The following is a 26,482-nucleotide window of genomic DNA, read 5'->3' on the forward strand; positions in this document are numbered from 1 at the left end:
CAATCTGTATATTGAGCAAACAGTAAAGGAAACAAAAGAAAAATTCGGATTAGTACCTGTCTGTCTGTTTTATTTACGTACCTACCTACCTATCTATTTATCTATCTATTGACGAACTCACAACCCTGTCGACAATGTGTACGAAAGGACAAGGCGACTCGTTAGTCTACGCAACTTCCTCCGTGTTTGTAGCGTCCATTTACTGTGTCCCCGTCTCTGTGTCGTTTGTCGTGCAGTGAACATAGTTATACTTGGGGGTTGGTGTTTTCCGTAGCACATAGTGAGGAGATGGTTTTGGTGTTAAGTGAAACCCTCAGTGCCTTCACGACTTCTGAAAAAGAGCATGCTTGGCGTATGGCATCAATCAGTTGGATGCAATCAAATGAGCTGCTATCACAAAGGGTGTGGCGTCCCTGTCGTGATGCGAGCCAATGTGCAGTCTACATCTACACTACATCTACATGGATATTCTGCAAATCACAGTTAAGTGCCTGGCAGAGGGTTCATCGAACCACCTTCACAATGCTCTATTATTCCAATCTCATTTAGCACCCGGAAAGAACGAACACCACAGTCCAGATCTATTCAAACACTAGGCAAAAAGGTTGTAGCTTAGAGAGAATTTTGACTATTTGGGATGGGACTTCTGCTTCCATTATTTGCCTTATAACTAAGTGAAACCTTCCCAAAAACTTGGACAGAACTGAGAGATGGAACTATCTTTGATTTATTTCTGTGACAAAATGCCTCAGGCAAAAATATGATGAGTGTTTTAATATTTATTACGGTACATCAGAGCTACAGCCGCCTATAGACACTGAAGTTAATCAGTGGTCAAGGTCGAAAATTTGGGCGGGACCGTGACTCTTAGCCGAGTGCCCCATTTCTCTAGAATGGGCGCCTTAATCGCCTCGGCCATTGAGATATGCTTCCTGTCCAACCCAATTCTCAGCCTATTTTATACAAATGGCTCCCCCCTTCCATTAGCCCCTCTGCTCGCAGCATTCACTAAGTCTTGCAGGAGTTCGAAGGATACCGTGCATCCGGACTGAAAATACCTACAGCCGACCTCGCTGATACATGGTGACAGTTACTGAACTATATCAAAATAAAATAGTCATAGCTTCTGAACGGTTTGCGTCAGGACTTAAGCTTCACAGTTGACCGCAGGACATGATCATAACTAGTATGGACATGTATGCTTTGGTCGATGAAGCCCACTTTCATTTGGATGGGTTCGTCAATAAGCAAAATTGGAGCATTGGGGATTGAAAATCCGCATTTTGCGGTCGAGAGGTCTCTTCAACCTCAATGGGTGACTATGTGGTGTGCAATGTCCAGTCACGGGATAGTAGGTGCGACAGTCCTTGATGATACGATGACTACCGAACGGTACGTGAAGGTTTTGTAAGATGATTTCATCCTTATTATCCAAAGTGGCACTTATTTCGCCAAGATGTGGTTCATGAAAGACGGAGCTCGACCCCATCGAGGCAGGAGAGTTTTCGATGTCGTGGAAGAGCATTTGAGCGACCGCGTTGTGACGCTGGGGTACCCAGAGGCACTGGCATTGGCCTCGATTGGTCGTCATATTCTCCGGATCTGAACACATGCGACTCGTTTTTGTAGAGCTATATTAAATGCAAGATGTACAGAAATAATCCTTAAATCATTGCTGAGCTGAAAACAGCCATTCAGGAGGTCATCGGCAGCGTCGATGGTCCGAGACTTTAGCGGATCATGCAGAATTTCGCTACTTGTCTACGTCACATCATCGCCAATGATGGCAGGCATATCGAAATAACCTAAATCCGAATATCTGTAGTGAGTTTTACACGCTGAATAAAGTGTATGCACGCTTTAGTTTGTAACAAATTTTTGTTTTTTTTTTCATATAGTCCAATAATGGTCACCTTGTATATACCCAAGTATGCAAAATAGATATGTGGAGTCCGTTCTGTCGGACATACTGCCACCCCCCCCCCCCCCTACCACTATTCGTCCTCTCCTTATGATGCATTATTGTTCACAATCGCCAATGGTTTTTTCTGAGAAGGTGCTGCAAAGGAATTCTACTTCTGGCGTGTGGAGCTCATAGGACTGCTGTCCACTACATCAAACATCATTATGGGAACCGTCCCGGCATTTGCCTAAAGTGATTTAGGCAGACAATGGTCCGAATGCGAATCTAGTGTCCTACCACAACACCACCTCATTCAGTTTGGAGTAATTTGTTATGTAGATTATTTATGCAGCAGTAACATGACACGTACACTGTTTTAATTTCTGACATAAAATTTTTGGTTTAGAGCTCTATTTTTTTCATTATTTATGCCGACATATGTTTTCTACACATCGCTACATTAGTTACATTTGACACAATTTTTTCTGACCGTCCTTCGATTAAGAACATTAGTGCAACATGGAGCGATTTAGGTCAATAACGCGTTGGTCCACATTTAAACCTTCCCGTCTCTTCTATACCTCTTTTGTTATTGATAATCTTCCCTTTTACAATAAACTATGAAACCTTTCCTTAGGACTTCTATCTCTTGCTTAATAATAACAAATGAAATCTTCCTTTTGAAATTTATTCTCTTAATCTTCGCATACAAATTTAATTGCTGCTTATTAAAAGTGATTTTCTGATTATTTCGACGAAACATAGAATGTGTCGTCGTCGTGGCCCTCAGTCGTTATCTGCAATAACCCAAAACTGTTCCTTACCTTTTTTACTGTTACTGGATCGCCATCTGACTGCTACATCGAACTGCGACATAAATATACTTACTCTAGTTTACTATACTCTATTAGCTGCTGGTGGACTTTCATAATAAGTGGCTGTATTTATTACCGAAGCTGATGTTATTCTTTAATAGAAAAGCTGACGTTATTCTTTAATTAATTTGACTGAATTTACGTGATTCATAGTTAAACTTTTTCTTGACAACAATAAAATTTTTGCAAAGTTTTATGTTGATGGTTTTTGGGATGGATTATAATCAGTAATGCAACATTGCTGGCAAAAATTAATTATATTCTGAAAACGCTTCAAATATTTACTGTTGGTATTGAAATGATTTCACAAACGTTCAAATGGGACTTACTTTTACAATAATCTTACAACTAGCAATGCGCAAACATACCTTCAGTAGTCTGGAGTTTCTCAAAAATTTAATTCACTAATATTAGTTCCTCTTATGATCATAGTTAGCTGATGTCTCTGTACATCCGTTTATAATCTGTTGTAAATCATAGCTAGTGGCTGGCAGGCACACCGCTCCTCTCAACCTCACTTCATACCTGCTACCGACTCGCTTCACTTCTCGCTTGCAACTGACTTCCTACGAACGCTTAAGTGCCGTTTCTCCTGCCAACAATGCTCTCTGGTGCAGGCAATCCCTGGTACCATTACAAAATGTATCAATGCGCGGTCCTTCCCGCTCTTTTCTTAAAATGTATCCGTAAGAGGTTTCTCCCGCCCTTTTCAAAATTATATCAACAATACTTTGGTGCAGACATTCCCTGCTACCACAATTATTTCCAACATGACAAATATTAATTATTCCTACTTAATCCTATTAATAAAATATAAACATCTTTCATAAATTGTGGTTTGAAAATAGACAACAGAAATATACACGTCTTACAACATCTGGCCCTCGTGCATACAGTTATTCGGTAAGCCATTGGTTCAAATGGCTCTGAGCACCATGGGACTTAACTGCTGTGGTCATCAGTCCCCTAGAACTTAGAACTACTTAAACTTAACTAACCTAAGGACAACACACCCATCCATGCCCGAGGCAGTATTCGAACCTGCGACCGTAGCGGTCGCGCGGCTCCAGACGTAAGCCATTGATTGATAGAGTTGTTGGATGTCTTCCTGGGGGATATCCCGCTAAATTCTGTCCTATAGCCGGCCGCTTCAGTCCGACACCGCGCTGCTGCTACGGTCGCAGGTTCGAATCATGCCTCGGGTATGGATGTGTGTGATGCCCTTAGGTTAGTTAGGTTTAAGTAGTTCCACGTCTATGGGACTGATGACCTCAGATGTTAAGTCCCACAGTGCTTAGAGCCATTTGAACCATTTTTCTGTCCTATAGGAACATTAGAGTGACAATATCCGAAGCTCGTTGAGAGCCCTGCCCATAACGCTCCAGACGTTCTTAAATGGGGAGTTGTCCGACGACCTTGCTGGTCAAAGTAGGGTTTGGTAAGCACGAAGAGGAGCAGTAGGAAGTCGCCATGTGTGGGCGGGCATTATCTTGTTGAATTGTTAGCTCAGGATGGCTTGCCATGAAGGGCACCAAAATATGACGTAGAATACCGCCGATGTACTGCTGTCCTTTAAGTGCGCCTCGGATGACAACCAAAGGAGTCCAGCTATGAAATGAAATAGCACCCCAACCCATCACTCCTGGTTGCAGGCCTATGGTAGGTGACAGTCAGGCTGGTATCCCACCATTGTCTGGGACATCTCCAGACACGTCCTCGCTGTTCAACAACACCTGGAATACCATTGATTGTAGTGGAATTTTCTTTAGTGATGAGTCCCACTTCGAAATGAGCTCCTATGACCGGCGAAGACGTCTGGAAACACCTCGGGCAGCGATGGTATACCAATCTGACTGTCATCCACCATACGGCCTGACAACCAGGAGTAATGGTCAGGGGTGCCATTTCATGTCATAGGAGGACCCCTTTGGTTGTCATCCACGGCACCCTTACAGCACAATAGTACGTCGACGATATTATTCGTCCTGCTCTGTCGCCCTTCATGGCAAGCCGCCTGGGCTTACATTTCAGGAGAACAATATTCCCTCGATCACGGCGAGGGTTTCTAACGGTTGTCTTTGTGCTCGCCAAAAGCCACCGTGGCCAAAAAAGTCGCCAGATCTCTTCCCATTTGAGAACGTCTGGTAAATTATGCGCTGGCTCCCCCAACCAGCTCGGGATTTTGGGGCTCTAACGCACCAACAGGATAGAATTTGGCACGATATCCCTCAGGAGGACATCAAAAAGTGCTCTGCTGAACAGCTGCTTCAATAAGGGCCAGAGGTGAGCCAGTTCCATTTGTGAAGCTCTTTCTTTTGAATAAATGTCGTCCATCATAGCTGACAATGAGTGGTAAAAATGGAAACGAGCGTTTGGCGTCAGTGGCCGGGAGGCCCCTTACGGGGCAGGTCCGGCCGCCTTGGTGCAGGTCTTATTACATTTGACGCCACATTGGGCGACCTGCGCGCCTGATGGGGATGAAATGATGATGAAGACAACACACCACACAGTCCCTGAGCGGGGAAAATCCCCGACCTAGCCGGGAATCGAACCCGGCCCCTTATGACAGCAGTCTGTCACGCTGACCATTCAGCTATCTTTTTTTTAATTCCACAAAAACAGTAACAAAATGGGTACAATTAAATGACACAAATAAGATGACAGACAATTGAAGTCATTAATTACAGCATTCAAAGAATGAGTCTTTAGCAATAGCACAATTTAGCACCTTCACTGTCACCTTCAACTGGTGACAGTTCAGCAGCACATTTTCTTCTTCTGCAGCCTGAGGTTCTTCATCCTCATTTCCCAGACCCAAATTAATCATCCAGTAAATCCCTGATGTGTGTTCCTTCCAGGGTAAATTACGTGGACAGAAGAGCAGTCCCGAACAGCGACATCGTAAAATCCTTCACTGCATTGTTATTTTTGTCAGTTCCAGCCTTCTAAACGCATTCATAGGGAGTTCAAGATCTTTCTTTATATCAGACACAAGATGTTTGTCGCCATACTCTTGTATCTGCTGTATTACCTTTTTTTTTTTTTTTTTTTTTTTTTTTTTTTTTTTTTTTTTTTTTTTTTTTGCATGGGTGACTTGCAGGTGAGGTTAGGGTCGGGAACGTGCGTGATCCAACCCATTCCCTCTCTACAAGAAATCCAGTTCCTGACCTATACCCATTCTGTTGAAGACAATTCGGAGCGTGTTACCATATTTCTTATTGTGATTATGATATTTAAGTATTTTCTCGAATTCATTTTCCGTATACATCTTGTATTCAATATGTTCATCGCTCCCAATATTGTTAAAAACGTAACTTGTATATTTGCCCATTAACCAAATCACTGCGTTACTTTTTTTTGCCTGGGGGTAGTAACTTTCCTCTGGTCTGAAGAAAATACTAGTTGGTACATTGTTTGCTGAAGTGCTTGTTATTTGAGCAATTTTCTCCCTGGTCCTCCAGTTAATAATCCGAACTACACATGTGTAACGATGAGGCACACTATCAACGAGGTTGCATTTGCTGCAGAGGTTAGTGTCACTTAAACCGATGGCAAAGAGACGCTCATTAGTGCTGATTATGTTACTGACTACCTTGTACCACGCTGTTCTCACGTCAGACGAAGGAGACGAAGGAATGTCACTACTGATGTTTTTCCAGACCGCATTCCATGCTATTCCAGCATATTTAGTATCAATGTTATTTTTCCTTTCATATTTCCGTCTTTCAGCTAAAATCGCCTTTGCTGTAACATTTTTGGAGTTTAAAAGTTTTTCCCTTGGATAACTTAGTTCAAGATATTACTCCCTAATGTGTTTTAGCTCAAAACTTATTTTTTGTATGTTTATCGGCTGCTCTACACTTTCTGGCCTGACGATATCGTACAGTTTAGCTGTAATGCTATCGGGGCGCAGACAATGAGTGGTGAACGCGTCTGACTGCCATGCAGTCGGGCCGAGGCTCGACTCCCGGTCAGGCCGGAGATTTCCTCCACACGATTATTTCATTTTTTTTCTTGAATAATCCATCCAATTTTTCTGAAACTGTAATCATTTGTTCTTCTGCACATGTGCGACTCACCTCCCGATTTCCGTCCCATTCGGATAATGCCCTCGAGGTGCGCCGTATGTGACAGTCTTGCAACCCGCCATAACCATCGCTTTTCCATTTGTTTTTAAGTCGTAGCAAGTACACCACTGTTACTACTTGCAGTATGGGCTGGATCCTCTAACCAGCTCGGGATTTTGACGATCTAACGCACCAACGAGACGGAATTTATCACAATATCCCTCAGGAGGACATCAATCAGTGCTCTGCTGAATAGCTGCTCGCTCCATTTGTGGAGCGCTTTCTCTTGAATAAATGTCGGCTTTCTTAGCTGACAATGAGTCAGCGTCTCTGAAGAAATCATCAGTACCAAGATCGCTTGTGAGCGAATGGAACATGGAAAGCTACTGTTGATGGAGAATCGTTGCCCTCAGCTCATCCCCGTAATACTTCCCGAGCAGTTAAACGATTCTTCATCAGAAGCAGCTGATCACGTCTCCAGGAAGAGTGCAGTAGGAAAGCCTAAGTGACTCTGCAAATACTCGACCCGTCGGCCTTGGCTTCAAGTTCGTACTTTGCGAAGGGCACTGATTCTGCTGAATCACGTGTTTGCGTCGGAGAAAGGCAATGACTATGAATTTCAACCAGTCTATAGCTACCACAAACGTCATTGAAAATAATTTTTCCACTGTAGACCTATAGTAAGATTGCAACGTGAAATGTTTACGGTCTGTGAGTGAAAGACTTTTGCTTTTAGTTCAAAATGCACTTACCTTTTGCGTAGTGCCTTTAAGGTTAATGCAGTTTGTCCACCGTTTTTATAGCGAGTAGATAATATCATTGACGGGCGATTCTGGAAGGAAGTACCTATCTATAGCTGTAATAACTTCTTCTTAAGCGGGAGTAGAAGGACGAAATATTTGATACATATCGTGCTTATCCCAACAAATCACATTTCAAATTCTTCTCTTTTCCCATCCCCAAATCACCTTTGCGGATAAACGCATTAACGTGATGGAGCATAGTTCTGTTTTTCCTTTTCCATCCAAGCACCTTCTTACGTAAAATGATTCAAATGGCTCTGAGCACTACGCTACTTAACTTCTGAGGTCATCAGTCGCCTAGAACTTAGAACTACTTAAACCTAACTAACCTGAGGACGTCACATACATCCATGCCCGAGGCAGGATTAGTAACTGCGACCGTAGCGGTCGCGCGGCTCCAGACTGTAGCGCCTAGAACCGCACGGCCACTCCGGCAGGCCTTTTTACGTATTTCTCCATCCTATTGATCCAGAAGACTTGCGTAAAATTAACCAATTATTGTTGCACTACATGCAAGATAAACAGTAAAAGGGATCCCATAAACATCCGCAGAACACTTGCGGGGATAAAACCAACTTGGTCTTTCCTGGTGTGTGGACAACAGCTTGTGTTCCTTGCTTTGATCACTGTTTCGTTTCAGGAGTGATTTGGTGGACCCGTGTCTTACCCACAGTATCAATCAGACGCACATGGCCAGCATTCTCATTGGTGAGATATTCCTTTTGCTTTCTGCTGGCGTTCAAAAAATGCGTCTCCAAACTCTCAGAAAGGTTTCTCACACAGTAACAGTCACCAGCTACAATGTCTTGGAAAACTGTCGGAATTTTAATGGCAAAATATTTTTCGAAGTGTAGTTTTCGGCTTCAGGCTACCATGTCTGAAACATTAAGCCGAGGTATAGTGTGATTTTTACAGTAGTATAAATTAGTTGTCGTGCGCTGTGGAATATCTGAGGAGAAAAAACAGTCACTCACTGTATTGTCCGCTATCATTGCAGGTGAGTACCTCTAGGCTCTGGCCTTTCTTCTATCCTTTCTGTCCTCTACGCCGCCGATATTCTTAAAGCAGCTCCTCCTCTTCACGTCCTTCTGTGTGCCCGATGACATCAGTGTCCTAGCCGTCCACACTGCACTCTACAAGACCTAACGATCCCTTCAGCTCTATCATAACAAGTTTATCTCCTGGTGTATCCAACGGCCCTTCCGGATGAGAAAATTTTTTGTTGGTGCCTACCTACGTAGTGATCATTGTAGTAAAATAAGAGAAATCAGAGCTCGCACGGAAAGATTTTAATATTCGTTTTCTCCACCCTGTTCGAGAGCGGAACGGTAGAGAGATAACTTGAACGTCGTTCGATGGACCCTCAGTTAGGTACTACATTGACGATTTATTTCGTCATAAAATACGCCTAGAGAAATTAAAGAATCACAGGTACTACACTGTAAATTGCAGAGTTGTCACGTAGATGTAGATGTAGAAAACAAACCCTTCCGAAGTCCAGGCAATAATTATAGGATGACCCACCTGTAACACCCAACCTCATGGCTTCCACCTAATTGCACTGGTACGCAAAACTTAAGGACGAAAGTAACTTTCGCGTGATGTGTCACTGCCAAATAACATAGCTCGATCGAACATGGACCGTGCACGGAAAGAACTGAACAGTGTAGTACAGAAGGTAACTGAAAGAAATGCGCAATGAGACGAGCAGAAATGACGCTTTTATTCAAAGACAATAATTCACTGAGGTTACTGTGATTTATGATGGCGGGACATGGTTCTTAATAGAGTGTGGGATCACCACGGACGGCAGTGCGTGCTCCCACGCTGGCCACAACACTGCTAAGGAGTTCTTGTTGTGGGGTGTCTCATTCCTCCACCACACGCTTGACAACCGACGGACAGTCGTTTGAGCATGTGGACGTGCTGGAATACGTCTCCCACCGCTCTCCACACGCGCTCCAGGGGATTTAATCATACTGTAGTACCATTGACGTTAATACGACACCAACTTTAACTGTTTGCGTCTTTCTTGAATGTAATATTTATGAAAACAGAATGATAACTGTTAAAGTGAATAGCCGTTATACACCTGGCCGCGCGGGGTAACCGCGCGGTCTTAGGCGCCTTGCCACGGAGCGCGCGGCTCCCCCCCCCCCCCCCCTCTCTCGGGGGTTCCACTCCTCTCTCGAGCACTGGTGTGTGTGTTGTCCTTAGCGTAAATTAGTTTAAGTTAGATTAAGTAGTATGTAAGCCTAGGGACCGATGACCTCAGCAGTTTGGTCCCATAGAAACTTACCACAAATTTCCAAAACACTTGCAACAATGAAAATATTCTCACAAGCTGCGACATTGTCGCGAAAAACCAGTGACCCGTATATGTAATAAGTTTCCTTTAACTTACGTCTATGATCGCAAACTTTTTGTTAACAGATTACCGGTTTCGGTCTATAATGACCATCATCAGATCTGCAGCAAAAAAGGGAAAAACATAAATACACTCGCAGATTGTCTACAGCTTAAAAATAATAAATAGACGATAATGAAAAGTACTACTGACATACATATGCGTTTGTGCGCTTTAAGTATGAAAAGGCATACCTGCTTTATAAATACAAAGTCCCAATGTACTGCAGCCATAGTGACATCGTCAAATGCAAAATGAGCACCAGAATCGTCAAATACATATAAATAACATCATATGCACGAGTCATGTTGTCAACAGCACTACTGTTCAAAAAAGCTGCCATACAGTAGTTTCAGCACTTTCATTGTGGCTTCTTTAGCGATTTGTTTTATAGTTTTTTAATATTATTCCGCGCACAATCAAAGGTGTTTATTACTTGTGTCATTATCTAGAATATTGGCACGTGAGCTTATGCCAACTACTGTCTCTTAACTCTACCTCTTTTTAACAATCTGACTTTTGTCGTATTCTATTTCACCGCTTTTTATTACTGTATTGCCTTTTATACGTTATAAACTCATTACAGATTTCAACTATTACATCCCCCTTTATTTTCGCTGTTTCAATTAATTATTGACAACTAGTGTATGCCAGCATTAGCGACATCTGGTGAACTTACAACACAAACATCTTGTGGCTACTGTACGGCAGCCTGTTTTAAACAGTGGTGCTACTGACAACAAGACTCGTGCATGTGATGTTATTTATATGTATTTGACGATGCTAGTGCTGATCCCGTATTTAACATTTGACGATGCCACTATGACTGCAGTACACTAGGACTTTGTTTTTATGAAACAGGTATGCCTCTTCATACTTGCTGTTGTGGTCTTCAGTCCTGAGACTGGTTTGATGCAGCTCTCCATGCTACTCTATCCTGCGCAAGCTTCTTCATCTCCCAGTACTTACTGCAGCCTACATCCTTCTGAATCTGCTTAGTGTATTCATCTCTTAGTCTCCCTCTACGGTTTTTACCCTCCACGCTGCCCTCCAATACTAAATTGGTGATCCCTTTATGCCTCAGAACATGTCCTACCAATCGATCCCTTCTTCTAGTAAAGTTGTGCCACAGACTTCTCTTCTCTCCAATCCTATTCAATACCTCCTCGTGAGTTATATGATCTACCCACCTAATCTTCAGCATTCTTCTGTAGCACCACATTTCGAAAGCTTCTATTCTCTTCTTGTCCAAACTATTTTGCGTCCACGTTTCACTTCCATACATGGCTACGCTCCCTTCTAATACATTCAGAAACGACTTCCTGACACTTAAATCTATACTCGATGTTAACAAATTTCTCTTCTTCAAAAACGCTTTCCTTGCCATTGCCAGTCTACATTTTATATCCTCTCTACTTCGACCATCATCAGTTATTTTGCTCTCCAAATAGCAAAACTCCTTTACAACTTAAAGTGTCTCATTACCTAATCTAATTCCCTCAGCATCACCCGACTTAATTCGACTACATTCCATTATCCTCGTTTTGCTTTTGATGATGTTCATCTTATATCCTCCTTTCAAGACACTACCCATTCCGTTCAACTGCTCTTCCAAGTCCTTTGCTGTCTCTGACAGAATTACAATGTCATCGGCGAACCTCAAAGTTTTTATTTCTTCTCCATGGATTCTAATACCTACTCCGAATTTATCTTCTGTTTCCTTCACTGCTTGCTCAATATACAGATTGAATAACATCGGGGAGAGGCTACAACCCCGTCTCACTCCCTTCCCAACCACTGCTTCCCTTTCATGTCCCTCGACTCTTATAACTGCCATCTGCAAATTGTAAAATAGCATTTTGCTCCCTGTATTTTACCCCTGCCACCTTTAGAATTTGAAAGAGAGTATTCCAGTCAACATTGTCAAAAGCTTTCTCTAAGTCTACAATGCTAGAAATGTAGGTTTGCCTTTCCTTAATCTTTCTTCTAAAATAAGTCAGAAGGTCAGTATTGCCTCACGTGTTCCAATATTTCTACGGAATCCAAACTGATCTTCTCCGAGCTCAGCTTCTACCCGTTTTTCCATTCGTCTGTAAAGAATTCGTGTTAGTATTTTGCATCCGTGACTTATTAAACTGATAGTTCTGTAATTTTTACACCTGTCAGCGCCTGCTTTCTTTGGGATTGGAGTTATTATATTCTTCTTGAAGTCTGAGGGTATTTCGCCTGTCTCATACATCTTGCTCACCAGATGGTAGAATTTGGCAGGACTGGCTCTCCCAAGGCCATCAGTAGTTCTAATGGGATGGTGTCTACTCCGGGGGCCTTGTTTCGACTCAGGTCTTTCAGTGCTCTGTCAAACTCTTCATACAGCATCGTATCTCCCATTTCATCTTCATCTACATCCTCTTCCATTTCCATAATTTTGTCCTCAAGTACATCGCCCTTTTGTAGACCCTCTAAATACTCCTTCCACCTTTCTGCTTTCCCTTCTTTGCTTTGAACTGGGTTTCCATCTGAGCTCTTGATGTTCATACAAGTGGTTCTCTTTTCTCCAAAAGTCTCTTTAATTTTCCTGTCGACAGTATCTATCTTACCCCTAATGAGATAAGCCTCTACATCCTTACATTTGTCCTCTAGCCATCCCTGCTTAGCCGTTTTGCACTTTCTGTCGATCTCATATTTGAGATGTTTGTATTCCATTTTGCCTGCTTCATTTACTGCATTTTTATATTTTCTTTCATCAATTAAATTCAATATTTCTTCTGTTAGCCAAGGATTTCTACTAGCCCTCGTCTTTTAACCTACTAGATCCTCTGCTTTCTTCACTACTTCATCTCTTAAAGCTACATATTCTTCTTCTACTGTATTTTTTTGTCTCAAATCGCTGGCTGAGCTGTTGAGTGGTGTTATTTAATTCTGTCATCTGTTTTGTCGTTCGTTCAAAATTTCCGGTCGTAGTATGATTTAATATGTCAATTTTGTGACTAACGTCTCGTTTCCTGCTGCAAATAACTCTAATAGTCGGTCCAATTTGTCAGTTTCCTGTGTCCGATTTGTATCACATTGTTGAATGTGTCTCATATTCGGTTGTGAATTGATGTTAACAAAGGCGCTGACGGTCTAATCTAACGTCCATTCCACATTTCATCATTTAAAGTCGTCATCTGTGTATTGTCACAAATGTTGCGAGTTTGAGGCAAAATCATTGCATTGACCTGTGAACTCGGCCATGGAGAGGGAAACGCGGACTTTCTTGTTGGTTGAAAGATGAATCTACTTCACCTAACTCATCTGCCGAAACTATCTCTACCTAACCGCGTTCCATTGTAATATGATGTATAATCGTAAGTCAAAAAGGGAATAATATAAGTCTGATTAATAAAGATTTGACTCAAATTTACGATGAAGTATTTTCTCGTCAATGTAAATGATTGCTCTATTGCAAACAATGGTTGAGAAAGATGCAGGAGGGCGGACAAAATTTTTCGTAACAAATGACTGTTTCGGTCAAATTCACGATCTTCATATGCTACAACAATACTATAATTACCACAAACTACAATAGAGATAGATAATTTTGGAAAATCTGGAAGAGAACTACAGGATGCGTGGAAAGAGAAAAATGGATTCTGCAGTTGGCTATTGAATGTTTGAATGAAACATACTTGTGTGACTCACCATTAAATTTTCTGTCCTGCAGCGGCTGGTCAAACTTCTGCGTAAATCGCATTCGTCAAAATATGGATTTTCTTAATACATCTCCATCGGGTAATCACCAAAAGGTCTCAAAATAACAGTTTTGCATCAATATATGCCATGAAAAGAAAACAAATTGAATTAGTTACAAAAATTCTTTACAATATTGTTGTATAATAATTTGCGTAGGTACAATAAAGTTGGTATTTTAGTTACCTTTTAAACTTCAGGATTTTTGGTTACTCTCTGTTGGGAAAAATACAAATTAAAGTTTCAAAGTTGCTCAGAAACGACACATCCGAAAATTGCGTCCTGTCGCGGGAGTCAGTTGTAGTGGTTAATTAAAAAGAAAAAGAGAGGAGAAAAGAAATGATTCAGAAAAGGTTGAAAATATGGGAAGAAAAGGTGAATAAAGAGGGGTTTTTAAAATCGTAAATGACCGTAAAAAAGGGAAAGAATGAAAAGCAAATCGGACTTCGTATTATAGAAAAGCTATCGGACTTCGTAATTCGGAAAAGCTATTGTTGGGGTGGTCCTTGTGGCGTTTTTGAGCAAAAGTTAAACCAATTTCCAATACAAAAAGTATTGAAAAAGAACAGAGAATAACAAAATGTAACTGACAGGGGGAAATGGCGTAGATAAGAGTTCATCCTTTACCAGGTTAACATATCTTCTTTCGCGCGGCGTCCAGGTCTTCAAAAATCTCCTACTTCATTTCTGGGTGAAAAGTCTGCTCCGAAATCTTGCAATCGTCCAGGAATCACCAATTTATACAAATTAAAATCATCTTGATACTGAATGCAATTTAATTTACTTTGCTACTTCCATCCTCCGAATTTCATAACTTCCACAATATGTCTACACATTAAAATCAGATCAAGACTAGCTAATAAGTTTTTTACCTCTTCATCAGATCACGTCTGCATTAAGCTTCCGCTCTCGAGAGACAAAAACGAAACGGATAGAAAACAAAAAAGAGTTACTTTCTGCCGTCGAGCGCTGCGACGGTATAATTTTTATCTGAGGGAACGAGTGTAGCGCGGCGAAATTCAAAGTCCCGCTACACTGTCGATCTCATATTTGAGACGTTTGTATTCCATTTTGCCTGCTTCATTTACTGCATTTTTATATTTTCTCCTTTCATCAGTTAAATTCAATATTTCTTCTGTTGCCCAAGGATTTCTAGTAGCCCTCGTCCTTCTACCTATTAGATCCTTTGCTTTCTTCACTACTTCATCTGTTAAAGCTACCCATTCTTCTTCTACTGTATTTCTTTCCCCCATTCCTGTCAATTGTTCCCTTATGCTCTCCCTGAAACTCTGTACAACATCTGCTTTAATCAGTTTATCCAGGTCCCATCTCCATAAATTCCCACCTTCTTCAGTTTTAAACTATACTTAAAGCAGACAAATGTATATATTGTCAGTACTACTTTTCATTACGGTCTATGTATTGTTTTTAAGCTGTAGACAATCTGAAAGTGTATTTATGTTTTTCCCATCTTTGCTACAGACCTGATGATGGTCATTAAAGACCGAAACCGATAATCAGTTAACAAAAAGTTTGTGACCATAGACGTAAATTAAAGAAAACTTAAATAAAATATTACTTCCCATTTTTCTACCCATTGTTAGGGTTTCTTGCCTCAGCTTTTGTTGTGCCTTTCCTAGCACCACTAGTATCAATTTGACACCATAAGCACATCGGAAATATATATCTCCCTTGTTTTCAAAGCTATTATTTTTTAAACATGTGACTGTCTCTCTAAGAGCCAGTTGTATCAAGTGACGTTCCGTTCAGTTTGAAATTTGCAAGACGTTATATTTTATTCATGGTTTTTTTGCACTGACTATTAGTACCACTGAAGTCAATATGATCCCAATTCTAGAATGTAACAGTTATGAAAAGAGAGTGATGACGCTTACTTTGAGCAGCTGTAATGTATGTTGTTTCTTTTGTTAGTTCATTAAAGTATTGCCAATATATCCATCGTAAATTACTTGACGTATTTATGACCCAAGTGGTACTCAGTGAAACAAAAATATCCTGCTAGTAACAGGGTTAAGTTGAGGGAACGGGTGGGGCACCCATTCGCCGAATATTCTCTCGTTCATAGGGCTCCTCCACGTGGGCTACTCCATGTGGTATCGCAAAGTCACCTATAAAAATGAAGTCAGCGGTGAATGCGCAAGAGGAAGGAGCACAGTAAGACAATGACCCAACTGATGAGTATTCCGTGTTCGAAGATTTAGAGGCTCGTACACCCGTGCAACATTATGTCACCCCACACCATAACACCTGGACCAGCAAAACGACCATGTTCGACAATGCTGGGCGTACCCTGATATAACGAGAGGTGGGAACACGTAACCCACCAAGGAACATTGTCGAATGTGATCGCATTGGTGGTCCAATAGTTATGGTGTGGGAGGCATAATGTTGCATTACCATACTGACCTCCAGATCTCTGAACACAGAACACTCACTGTACAACGTTATTGTGACACTGAACTTCATCCCCTCGTTAGTATTTTCAGGAGTGCACTCGGCTCTGATTTCATTTTCATGGATGACAATGAGTGACCACATTGAACAGCGAGGGTAGTGGAGCTCTTGGGACAAGAGGACATTCGGCTAGTGGACTGCCCTGTCCGTTCTCCTGACTTAGATCCTATCGAGCACATGTGGCTTGTGTTGGAGAGACGTACTGCAACACTCCTACATGCACCACAGACCATCTGGCAGTTGTCAGCTGTGAGGGTAAAGGAATGGAACGCCCTGCCACAAGAACTCCTTACCAACCTTGTGGCCAGCATGGAAACAATCTGCAGAGCATGCAATACCGTCCATGGTGAGTGCCCACAATAATAACAACCGTGTTCCACTTTTTGTAATGTAAAGGAGACGATCACAAATCCCTGTGACTTAAGTGTAATCGCTGTCTTTTAATAAAACTGCCATTTCTGTTCGTCTCATTGAGTATTTCTCTCAGTTATCTTCAGTACTATGCAGCAGCAGTTCTTTCTGTATATGGTCCAAGTTCCCTCGAGGTATTTTCCTTTTGCTGTGATACAATGTGGAAAATTACTTTCATCCTTACGTTCTGCACACAAGTGTATTTATGACTGCCTTAGTAGGGGGACAGCTATGTTCTGGAGAATTTTGTTAGTGTGGTTTGCCTACATCAAAGGGTGGTATGCACTCAGGGCAGACCTATTGTTCTCCTTTGATTGACAGGTCCTCAATCAATTGTTCTGCTAAGTGGTTTTCCATGTCACTGCACTTAACCTATTATCACCCTCACTCTACTCCCCCAACCACCCCTCCCTTCGCTGCTACAGGTACACTTTCAGGTCTGAGTTAACCTATTGTTCTGTTAAGTACTTTTCCATGTCACCCCCATTTACTTTTGATTGACAGGCACTTAACCCATTGTCCCTCACCCCACCCCCCTCTGCCCTCCCCCTCTCCCTTGCTGCTACAGATACACTTTCAGGTCGGAGTTATTGGAATAGGTCCCCCTCTCACTCTTATCAATTTGATTGACTACTTAATTAAACTGATAAATTAATCTACCTCTCTGGTGGGAAAGTGCCACACCCACTTGAACTTGGACTGAAATAGTTAGTCTCCACCACGACCCTCAACCGACTGCCACACCCACTTACCAACCCATGTTGGTGGGCTAACGTGTACTAACATGTACTAATGTGTACTATCATGTACTGATGTGCACAGCTCACGACCTAATCCAAGATGGCGGCCGTGACGTCAGTTGATGGCTCTCGCATCAATAGGTCAAGTGCCTGTCAATCAATAGGAAAAGTGGATGACATGGTAAAGCACTTAACAGAACAATATGTTAACTCAGACCTGAAAGTGTACCTGTAGCAGCGAAGGGGGGAGGGGGTTGGGGGAGGGGGTGTGGGGGTAGGAGCTAATAGGTTAAGTGCAGCAATATGAAAAACCACTTAGCAGAACAATAGGTTAAGTACCTGTCAATCAAACGAGAACAATAGGTCTACCCCTGAGTGCATACCTGCCCCTGATGTAGGCAAATCGCACTAACAAAATTAGCCAGAACATAGTTTGTCCCCTTACTTACCCTGTCAAATGAAACAACAATAATTACCTTGGACTGTGGTTGTAAACTAACATGGAAACTCGACCTATTAAACATCAAACAGATAGCTCACAATAGACAAAAAGGACTAAAACTACAAATTGACTGGACGTGGGGATTTCATCCTTTTACTATTCTCCACATCTACATGGTCTTGCTTTGATCCGTCCACTTCAACGCCGATGTGGTCTGGAGGTCTGCTCTACTCAGTTTCTGGCATTCCCTCAAAATCCTTGAATGCTATGCGCTTTATCATGCTTACTCGTCTATTTATCTAGCCTCTCTCGAATTCTTTAGCACTCGTCGAATTCTCGACGCTCTTCATCCACAATGAACGTATTTATACATGTGGACTGAGAAAGGGGAAGAGGGGCCAGAAGGAGATCGGGAGAGAACAGGGGAGGAGAAGATGGACAGAGAGATGGTGAGAAGGTGATGGTCAGAGAGAGGGGGCAAAGAGGAGGAGATGGACAAAGAAAGGGATCGAGGTAAATGGACAAAGACAGGGGAGGAAAGGACATGAGGACGTTTATCCAATTCCCATATGTATTAGAGATGTGTCCTTTCTCTTTCCCTTGTTTCCCATTTAAGCAGACTGACCCACAGCAAAGCGTGGCTGAGTATTGATATTTTCACGTTCAGGACTTTGCTTACACATTCATATCTCTTTAAAAAGTTTTTTGGAAGTAAACGCCATTAACAATTGTCGGAACTTAATTTTTTTGGGTGGTCATAAAGCACACATTACTGAAAATACTCTGATGTTGCTAAGAGTGTGCTGAAAGATATTTTAATGTTCTGGATCCTACTAACAATCATTACGTTTTAGAAAAGTGTTGTTAATATAAGTCATCAAAAATTAAAGAATTTAGTACTTGTTAATTTTTTTAGGGTGGGCACAAAGTCCCCCCGCTCCACCTTGGTAATACGCGTTATGAAAAATACGTTGGTCTCGTTAGGGTTAAAGTTGCGTTTGTGGTAATAAGATAGAACTAGTGAGAAGAAAATTTACAGGAAGGAGCTAAGATAGTCAAAACGAAAATCTAATGAATCCTTAGGCTTCAACCCACTGTGCCAAGTACTTTATTTGTTATTGAAACTCGAAGTGGACTTCAGTATTGGCTTTGTAACGTAAGATTATCAGCCTCGAAAGTTGTTGATCACACATTATGGGTTTTGCTCTCGTTTGTGCCTCCTCATTGTAACTTATTTATAGGAAGAAAGTCATGCGATGCATAACGATGCTGCCATGAACTAAGCTGTCAGATAGCTTTTAAAATAGCGAAAGTAGCGCGTCTTTTCAGTGACTCTCTCATCAATATCAAGTCCAGCGTAAATTCCTCTTTTTGAAACAATTGGTGTTTCAAGGAGAACGGTTTGCAGACATACTGAAGAAATGGCGAACGCCGTGAAAGCGCAGTCGTTTCTCTTCTAAAAATGGTTCCCAGCTTTACGAATGTGTACTGGAAGTCAAAATCAGCTCTTGTTGGGAGTGGCATAAAAGATTTTGTGCAGGATAGCTTCTATGAACGAAACGCACCTGTGGTGCTCATCTTAATTTTGACACTTTTTTTGACAAGCCTTTTGAGACAGCTGAGGAATTTCATTGGATATGCTAGGCCAGTATTAATTAAAACATCGATAAAGACACATCGATAATTCTTGTAATACTTTATTTGCATAAAATCAAGCTGCAGCTCCATGAACTTCTGTACATCACAATAACATTTTGTTTGACTTTTAATTTTTGTCATTTTTATAGAGATTTTAGTTTTTGCATATTTTGAACCCTTCTAGCCCCTTTTCAGCTCTCTTCAGTCAATAAATTACAAACATGACTTGCGTGCAAACAGAACCAGCTGTTTGTCATGGACTCCTAATGTAATTTGGATGCACTGCATCATCCGTATATAAGGGGTAGTCAATTGAAAACCAAACACTCGTTACAACGAGACCATGGTATAGTTCCATTCAAAAGTAACCGCCACGCATGTTAATACATCGCACTGAGAGACGAGACGATCAATTCCTATTTCGTAGAATGCCGTCGGCCGCTGATGGATCCGAAATCACATTCACTCTTGCACCCCCTCGTCCGGCTACAACCGACGTCCATGCACGTCTTTCTCTCGGTCGCCAAAGATATGAAAACCACGTGGCGAGAGATCCAGACTATATGGAGGACGCTGTACTATTTCCCAAAATAAACCGCTTTAGGGCAGCCTTCATCCAATTGGCAGTGTGAGGGCGGGCTTTATTGTGCAACAGCATGATTCCATCCCACAGCGTTCCTGGCAGTTTTCACTTTATGGAGCGTCGCAGTGTCTGCAAAGAGTCTTCATAGCGCTGCACACTGATTGTAGTTCCACGCTCGAGGAACAGAGGGACCTGCAGTCGAGAAAGGTCATCGTGTTCTTACCGGAACTTCTGTGAATGCCTTTGGATTTCCTTGGCAAGGGAGATGTTGGATGTTTCCAGTGTTGTCTTTGCCGTTTTCCCTCGGGCTGTCGGAATGCTGTCGGACAGAATCATCCTGTTGCACTATAACGTTCGCCTCTATCTTGTCAACAGGACGAAGGCTACACGTTAGGTTGGTAAACATTGCATCATCCTCCGTACAGCGTTTATCTTTCACCACATGGTTTTCACATCTTTGACAACCTGAAGAAAGACATACATGGAAATCAGTTTTAACCGGACGAGGAAGTCCAAGAATAGGTGTGTTTGTGGATCCATCAGCGGACGACCGCGTACTACGGAACACAAATTGGTAATCTCGTCTCCCAGTGGGATAAAAATCTTAACAGGTGTGGTGATTACTTTTGAATGGAACCGTTCCACGGACCGTTGTGGCGGTTGTTCGGTTTTCCTTTGACTGCCCCTCGTAATTCTCTACCAGCATAACTTAAAAATATGCGAACTTAATTTCACTCATCAGACGTGTCGTTATTCTGATGTAGGGCTTGTTTGACGTCATGTGAATAACGTCACATGCCTCTGGAATAAAAATATCATTTTCAGCTGAAGGTGGATGGTTGTGAAACGTCTTGGCACAACACAGACGGCAGTAGCAAGCAGACGCATTATTAGTTTGTAACTGGTCATATTTTCAATGTGGCGCTGAAGTGTTTCGGCGTAATGTGAAGGTGGTAACACTTACGCAGCAAATTAGTTGAGTAGATCTCACTTATATTGTAGTTTAGGCGTGGGAGCTAAATAAACAAACATTCTGCAAAGTGAAACTTCCTGGCAGATTACAACTGTGTGTCGGACCGAGACTCGAACTCGGGACCTTTGCCTTTCGCGGGCAAGTGCTCTACCATCTGAGCTACTCAAGCACGACTCACGCCCCCTCCTCACAGCTTTACTTCTGCCAGTATCTCGTCTCCTACGTTCCAAACTTCACAGAAGTTCTCCTGCAAACCTAGCAGAACTAGCACTACTGGAAGAAAGGATATTGCGGAGACATGGCTTAGCCACAGCCTGGGGGATGTTTCCAGAATGAAATTTTCACTGTGCAGCAGTGTGTGCACTGATATGAAACTTCCTAGCAGATTAAAACTGTGTGCCGGACCGAGACTCGAAACTCGGCACCTTTGCCTTTCGCGGGCAAGTGCTCTACCCTCTGAGCTACCCAAGCACGACTCACGCCCCGTCTTCACAGCTTTACTTCTGCCAGTATCTCGTCACCTACAGTTTTAATCTGCCAGGAAGTTTCATATGAGCGCACACTCCGCTGCAGAGTGAAAATCTAATTCTGGATTCAGCAAAGTCTTTGTTCGTTATTTATAAACCTGAAAGCGTTATAAACCTGAAATGAAGCTGTAGACATGCACCCTTGAAGGAAAACGCAATCAACCAAGGTAAGTGAGCTAATAGGAGTTGTAGTTTTGGGATTCTACGTTACTGATGTGGATCATAAGCTCACCGAAAAAAAAAGTCACTTTCAGAGAAATAATGACAATCATTATTAAATACTCTGTAATTCCGCCCCTGGACTTGATAACCGCTTGGATTCGGTTAGGAGGTCATTCCACCATGTTGTGCAGGTACGTAACATCCAGGTTAAACCATTCGCTGAGGATTTGATCGCGCAATTCGACCAAATTGAAGTAATGCAGTTTTCGGCGGTTTACCAGCTGTTCCAATATGTCCCACAGGTTTTCTGTCTGGTCCATGTCACGTGATGTTGCAAGCTAGTCGAGATAAAATAGGATGGGAGAATTCTCAGAAAACCAGCCACATTTTTCTCTAGCCTGATGAACCTCTGCTAGTGTCGTCTTTATGTGCCTATGTCAGCAATGGCCTCTTGTGAGGTGACGAAGCCCAAATGTTCATTGCATGCAGTTTCCGTCGCAACGTTCTCTCGCTAACATGTTGGGATGGACCTGCCTGCAGCAGTTCCTGTTGGGTTTGGAAGCGATTTTGTTTGAAAAGTAGTGAAACGAATCTCCGATCTCTCTCTGTCAATATCTTTTTTCTGACAAAAATTCTGACGTCGTACTTCGTGGGCGCGTGAGTTAAACCTTTTATCGTAGACATGTTGAACGGTCCACCCCGATACACCAACAAATCCAGCAACTTTACACATCATATAGCTATGGGCACGGCCAAACACCATTACCCCTTGATTACCACTCTATCACTTCGTTATATTTACCCATGTTTACGTACAATGTCCGTTTGAAACATAAATGTCTCACTGATTGCTACATTCTGAAGCTCACGTAGATCTACATCTACATACATACTCCGCGATGTACCATACGGTGCGTGGCGGAGGGTACCTCGTACCACAACTAGCATCTTCTCTCCCTGTTCCACTCCCAAACAGAACGAGGGAAAATGACTGCCTATATGCCTCTGCACGAGCCCTAATCTCTCTTATCTTTGTGGTCTTTCCGCGAAATGTAAGTTGGCGGCAGTAAGATTGTACTGCAGTCAGCCTCAAATGCTGGTTCTCTAAATTTCCTCAGTAGCCTCCTTTCCTCTAGAGACTCCCACCCGAGTTCCTGAAGCATTTCCGTTATACTCGCTTGATGATCAAACCTACCAATAACAAATCTAGCAGCCCTCTTCTGAATTGCTTCCATGTCCTCCCTCAATCCGACCTGATAGGGATCCCAAACGATCGAGCAGTACTCAAAAACAGGTCGTATTAGTGTTTTATAAGCGATCTCCTTTACAGATGAAGCATGTCTTCCCAAAATTCTACCAATGAACCGAAGACGACTATCCGCCTTCCTCACAACTGCCATTACATGCTTGTCCCACTTCATATCGCTCTGCAATGTTACGCTCAAATATTTAATCGACGTGACTGTGTCAAGCGCAACACTACTAATGGAGTATTCAAACATTACAGGATTCTTTTTCCTATTCATCTGCATTAATTTACATTTATCTATATTTAGAGTTAGCTGCCATTCTTTACACCAATCACAAATCCTGCCCAAGTCATCTTGTATCCTTCTACAGCCACTCAACGACGACACCTTCCCGTACACCTCAGCATCATCAGCAAACAGCCGCACATTGCTATCCACCCTATCCAAAAGATCATTTATGTGTACAGAAAACAACAGCGGATCTACCACACTCCCCTGGGGCACTCCAGATAATACCCTCACCTCCGATGAACACTCACCACCGAGGACAACGTACTGGGTTCTATTACTTAAGAAGTCTTCGAGCCACTCACATACTTGGGAACCAATCCCATATGCTCGTACCTTAGTTAGGAGTCCGCAGTGGGGCACCGAGTCAAATGCTTTCCAGAAGTCAAGGAATATGGCATCCGTCTGATACTCTTCATCCATGGTTCGCAAGATATCATGTGAAAAAAGGGCGAGTTACGTTGCGCAGGAGCGATGCTTTCTAAAGCCGTGCTGCTCCAACAAGGTGATGAGGAGCGTCCAGTATATTCTGTAATGGGCTGATTTGTATGGTTGTTTTCAGTGGTTTGCCCATACATGTTAGGGATGCTACTGTCTGTAAAACTTGAATGTGTGACTGTTTACAGGACGAGATAGCACGCATGGACGGGTACGACTCGGAGAAGCACCTGGTCAAGACTAGGGACGGCTACCTGCTGACGTTACACCGTGTGAGGAGTCGCGAGGGCCCCGCCAAGAGGCCCCCTCTGCTCTTGCTGCACGGACTGTTATCTGGCTCCGACGGGTTTGTCCTCGGGGGCCCCGGCCGCTCTGCAGGTACGTCTCCTTCCTAACATAGCGAATCAAGATCAAAGCTGCACCTCCTCTTGAATCTTAGAGCTGCCTCGGCGGTCGTTCATAATTATTCCCTACCATCTACATCTACATGGATACTCTGCAAATCACATTCAACTGACTGGCAGAGGGTTTCTTTGAACCACCTTCACAGTTCTCTATTATTCCAATCTCTATGCTAGCTGGTTGGCATATATACCTGTATTAACACCGAATCTTTTGAATAACCCTTCAGTCGTATCATCATCAGTCTTCCATCAATATATTGTACCATCATTGGCTTATTTTTCAGCTTTTGCCTTATCAATATTCCTACTGTTTTCACCACTCTTGATTCCCCCTGAGTAAAAGAGCTTATAATCTCCACTTTCTATCTCTCCACGTCTCATTTCACACAAGCCAAGGGCATCTAGTCTGTTCCTTTTCATCTCCTGTTTTGCATTCTCTAGCTTTCCTACTTGCAGTAGTGTCCTCACATTTCATATTCCAATTCTTATCTTTCCTTCCTTCATTGTCTCTTTCTTTCTTTCAGATATGTCTACTCTCAATGTGTTCCCCTCCCGGAGATCCGAATGAGGGGAAGTTTTAACTCCGGAATCTTTCACATGAACAGACATACCATGTACTACTTGGGAATGTAATGTGGTAGTTTCCGGTTACTGTCCACATAGGCAGTAGGTTGCCCAGCCTAAAATCAGCCGCTCGCTATTAGTCAGAGGCTGTCTCTATCCGCCCGTCTGGGGCACAGTCGCTACTTGTACTCTTTTTGAACCCAAAGAGAAAAGGTGCCTCTTCCGCCAGCTTCACCGTTTAGAAAGGGTCTTTTTCCGCTGTCGCACTGCCTCTCGTACACGTTGTAAAATTCGTTTCACAGTGTTCAGTCTCGTCTCATTATTCATACACTCCATCCCAATTTTTTTTTCTATTCCTTTAAGAAGCGGTCTCGGAAATTGGATGATGTAGATCTCTCCAAACGGCTAATAGTGATTCAGAATTGAATGTTACCTCTCACTTCCTTTTCTCACTGCAAACGGACTGCTCATGTGCTAGGAGTCTCTGCGTATTTGCACCTGAGATTACCATCAGGTTCAGTGTCCCTGTGAGCACTTAATCATGGACACTGGTTCACCAAGGCCGATGTGTTATGAGCAGTTTTCATTTAAAGCCAGCAGAGATCAGAACACCAAATTAAACCGAAAATCTGGAGATACATTGGTCATTGATATGATACTTGAGTTGGGGTGGCAGTCACTGAAACAAAGGCGGTCTTCTTTGCGGCGAGATCTATTTACGAAATTTTAATCACCAACTTTGTCTTCCGAATGCGAAAATATTTTGTTGACACCCACCTACGTAGGGAGTAATGATCATCATAAGATAAATCAGAACTCGAACAGAAAGATTTAAATGTTGCTTTTTCCCACCAGCCATTCGAGAGTGGAATGGTAGAGAAATAGTATGAAAATGGTTCGATGAACCCTCTGCCAGGCACTTAAGTGTGAATTGCAGAGTAATTATGTAGATGTAGTCGTATAGCGCGCGGAAAGAACGAACACCTATACCTTTCCGTACGAGCTCTGATTTCTCTTATTTTATCGTAGTAATCGTTTCTCCCTATGTAGGTCGGTGTCAACAAAATATTTTCGTATTCGGAGGAGAAAGTTTTTTATTGGAATTTCGTGAGAAGATACCGTCGCAACGAAAAACGCCTTTCTTTTAAGGATGTCGAGCCCAGATTCTGTATCATTTGTGACTCTCTCCCATATTTCGTGATAACACAAAACGTGCTGCCCTTCTTTGATCTTTTTCGACTCCGTCAGCCCTATCTGGTAATGATCAATCTGCGCAGCAGTATTCTAAAAGAGGACGGAGAAGCGTAGTGTAGGCAGTCTCCTTAGTAGGTCTGTTACATTTTCTAAGTGTCCTGCCAATAAAACGCAGTCTTTGGTTAGCCTTCCTCGCAACGTTTTCTGTGTGTTCCTTCCAATTTAAGTTGTTCGTAATTGTAATACCTAGGTATTTAGTTGATTTACGGCTTTTAGATTAGACTGATTTATCGTGTAACCGAAGTTTGACGAATTCCTTTTAGCGCTCATGTGGATGACCTCACATTTTTCGTTATTTAGGGTCAACTGCCAATTTTCGCAGCATTCAGATGTCTTTTTTAAATCGTTTTGCAGTTTGTTTTGATCTTCTGATGTCTTCATTAGTCGATAAACGACAGTGTCATCTGAAGACGGCTGCTCAGATTGTCTCCAAAATCGTTTCTATAGACAAGGAACAGCAAAGGGCCTATAACGCTACCTTGGGGAACGCCAGAAATCACTTTTGTTTTACTCGATGGCTTTCCGTCAATTACTACGAACTGTGACCTC

The 26,482-nt window shown here is 42.4% G+C and overlaps 1 protein-coding gene across 5 annotated transcripts in view; it reads left to right on the top strand.

The window, feature by feature from the left end:
• Positions 1-26,482, top strand: part of LOC126277965 (lipase 1-like) — a 251,818-nt gene that overhangs the window by 129,455 nt on the left and 95,881 nt on the right. For all 5 annotated transcript variants that reach the window (XM_049977613.1, XM_049977610.1, XM_049977612.1 and 2 more), the window contains exon 2: positions 23,900-24,089. In XM_049977613.1, coding sequence (XP_049833570.1) covers positions 23,915-24,089 — 175 coding nt within the window. In that variant the 5' untranslated portion in view covers positions 23,900-23,914. The remainder of the gene's footprint in view (positions 1-23,899; positions 24,090-26,482) is intronic.

The sequence above is a fragment of the Schistocerca gregaria genome, chromosome 6 (genome assembly GCF_023897955.1).
Source record: "Schistocerca gregaria isolate iqSchGreg1 chromosome 6, iqSchGreg1.2, whole genome shotgun sequence".
Taxonomy (NCBI): domain Eukaryota; kingdom Metazoa; phylum Arthropoda; class Insecta; order Orthoptera; family Acrididae; genus Schistocerca; species Schistocerca gregaria.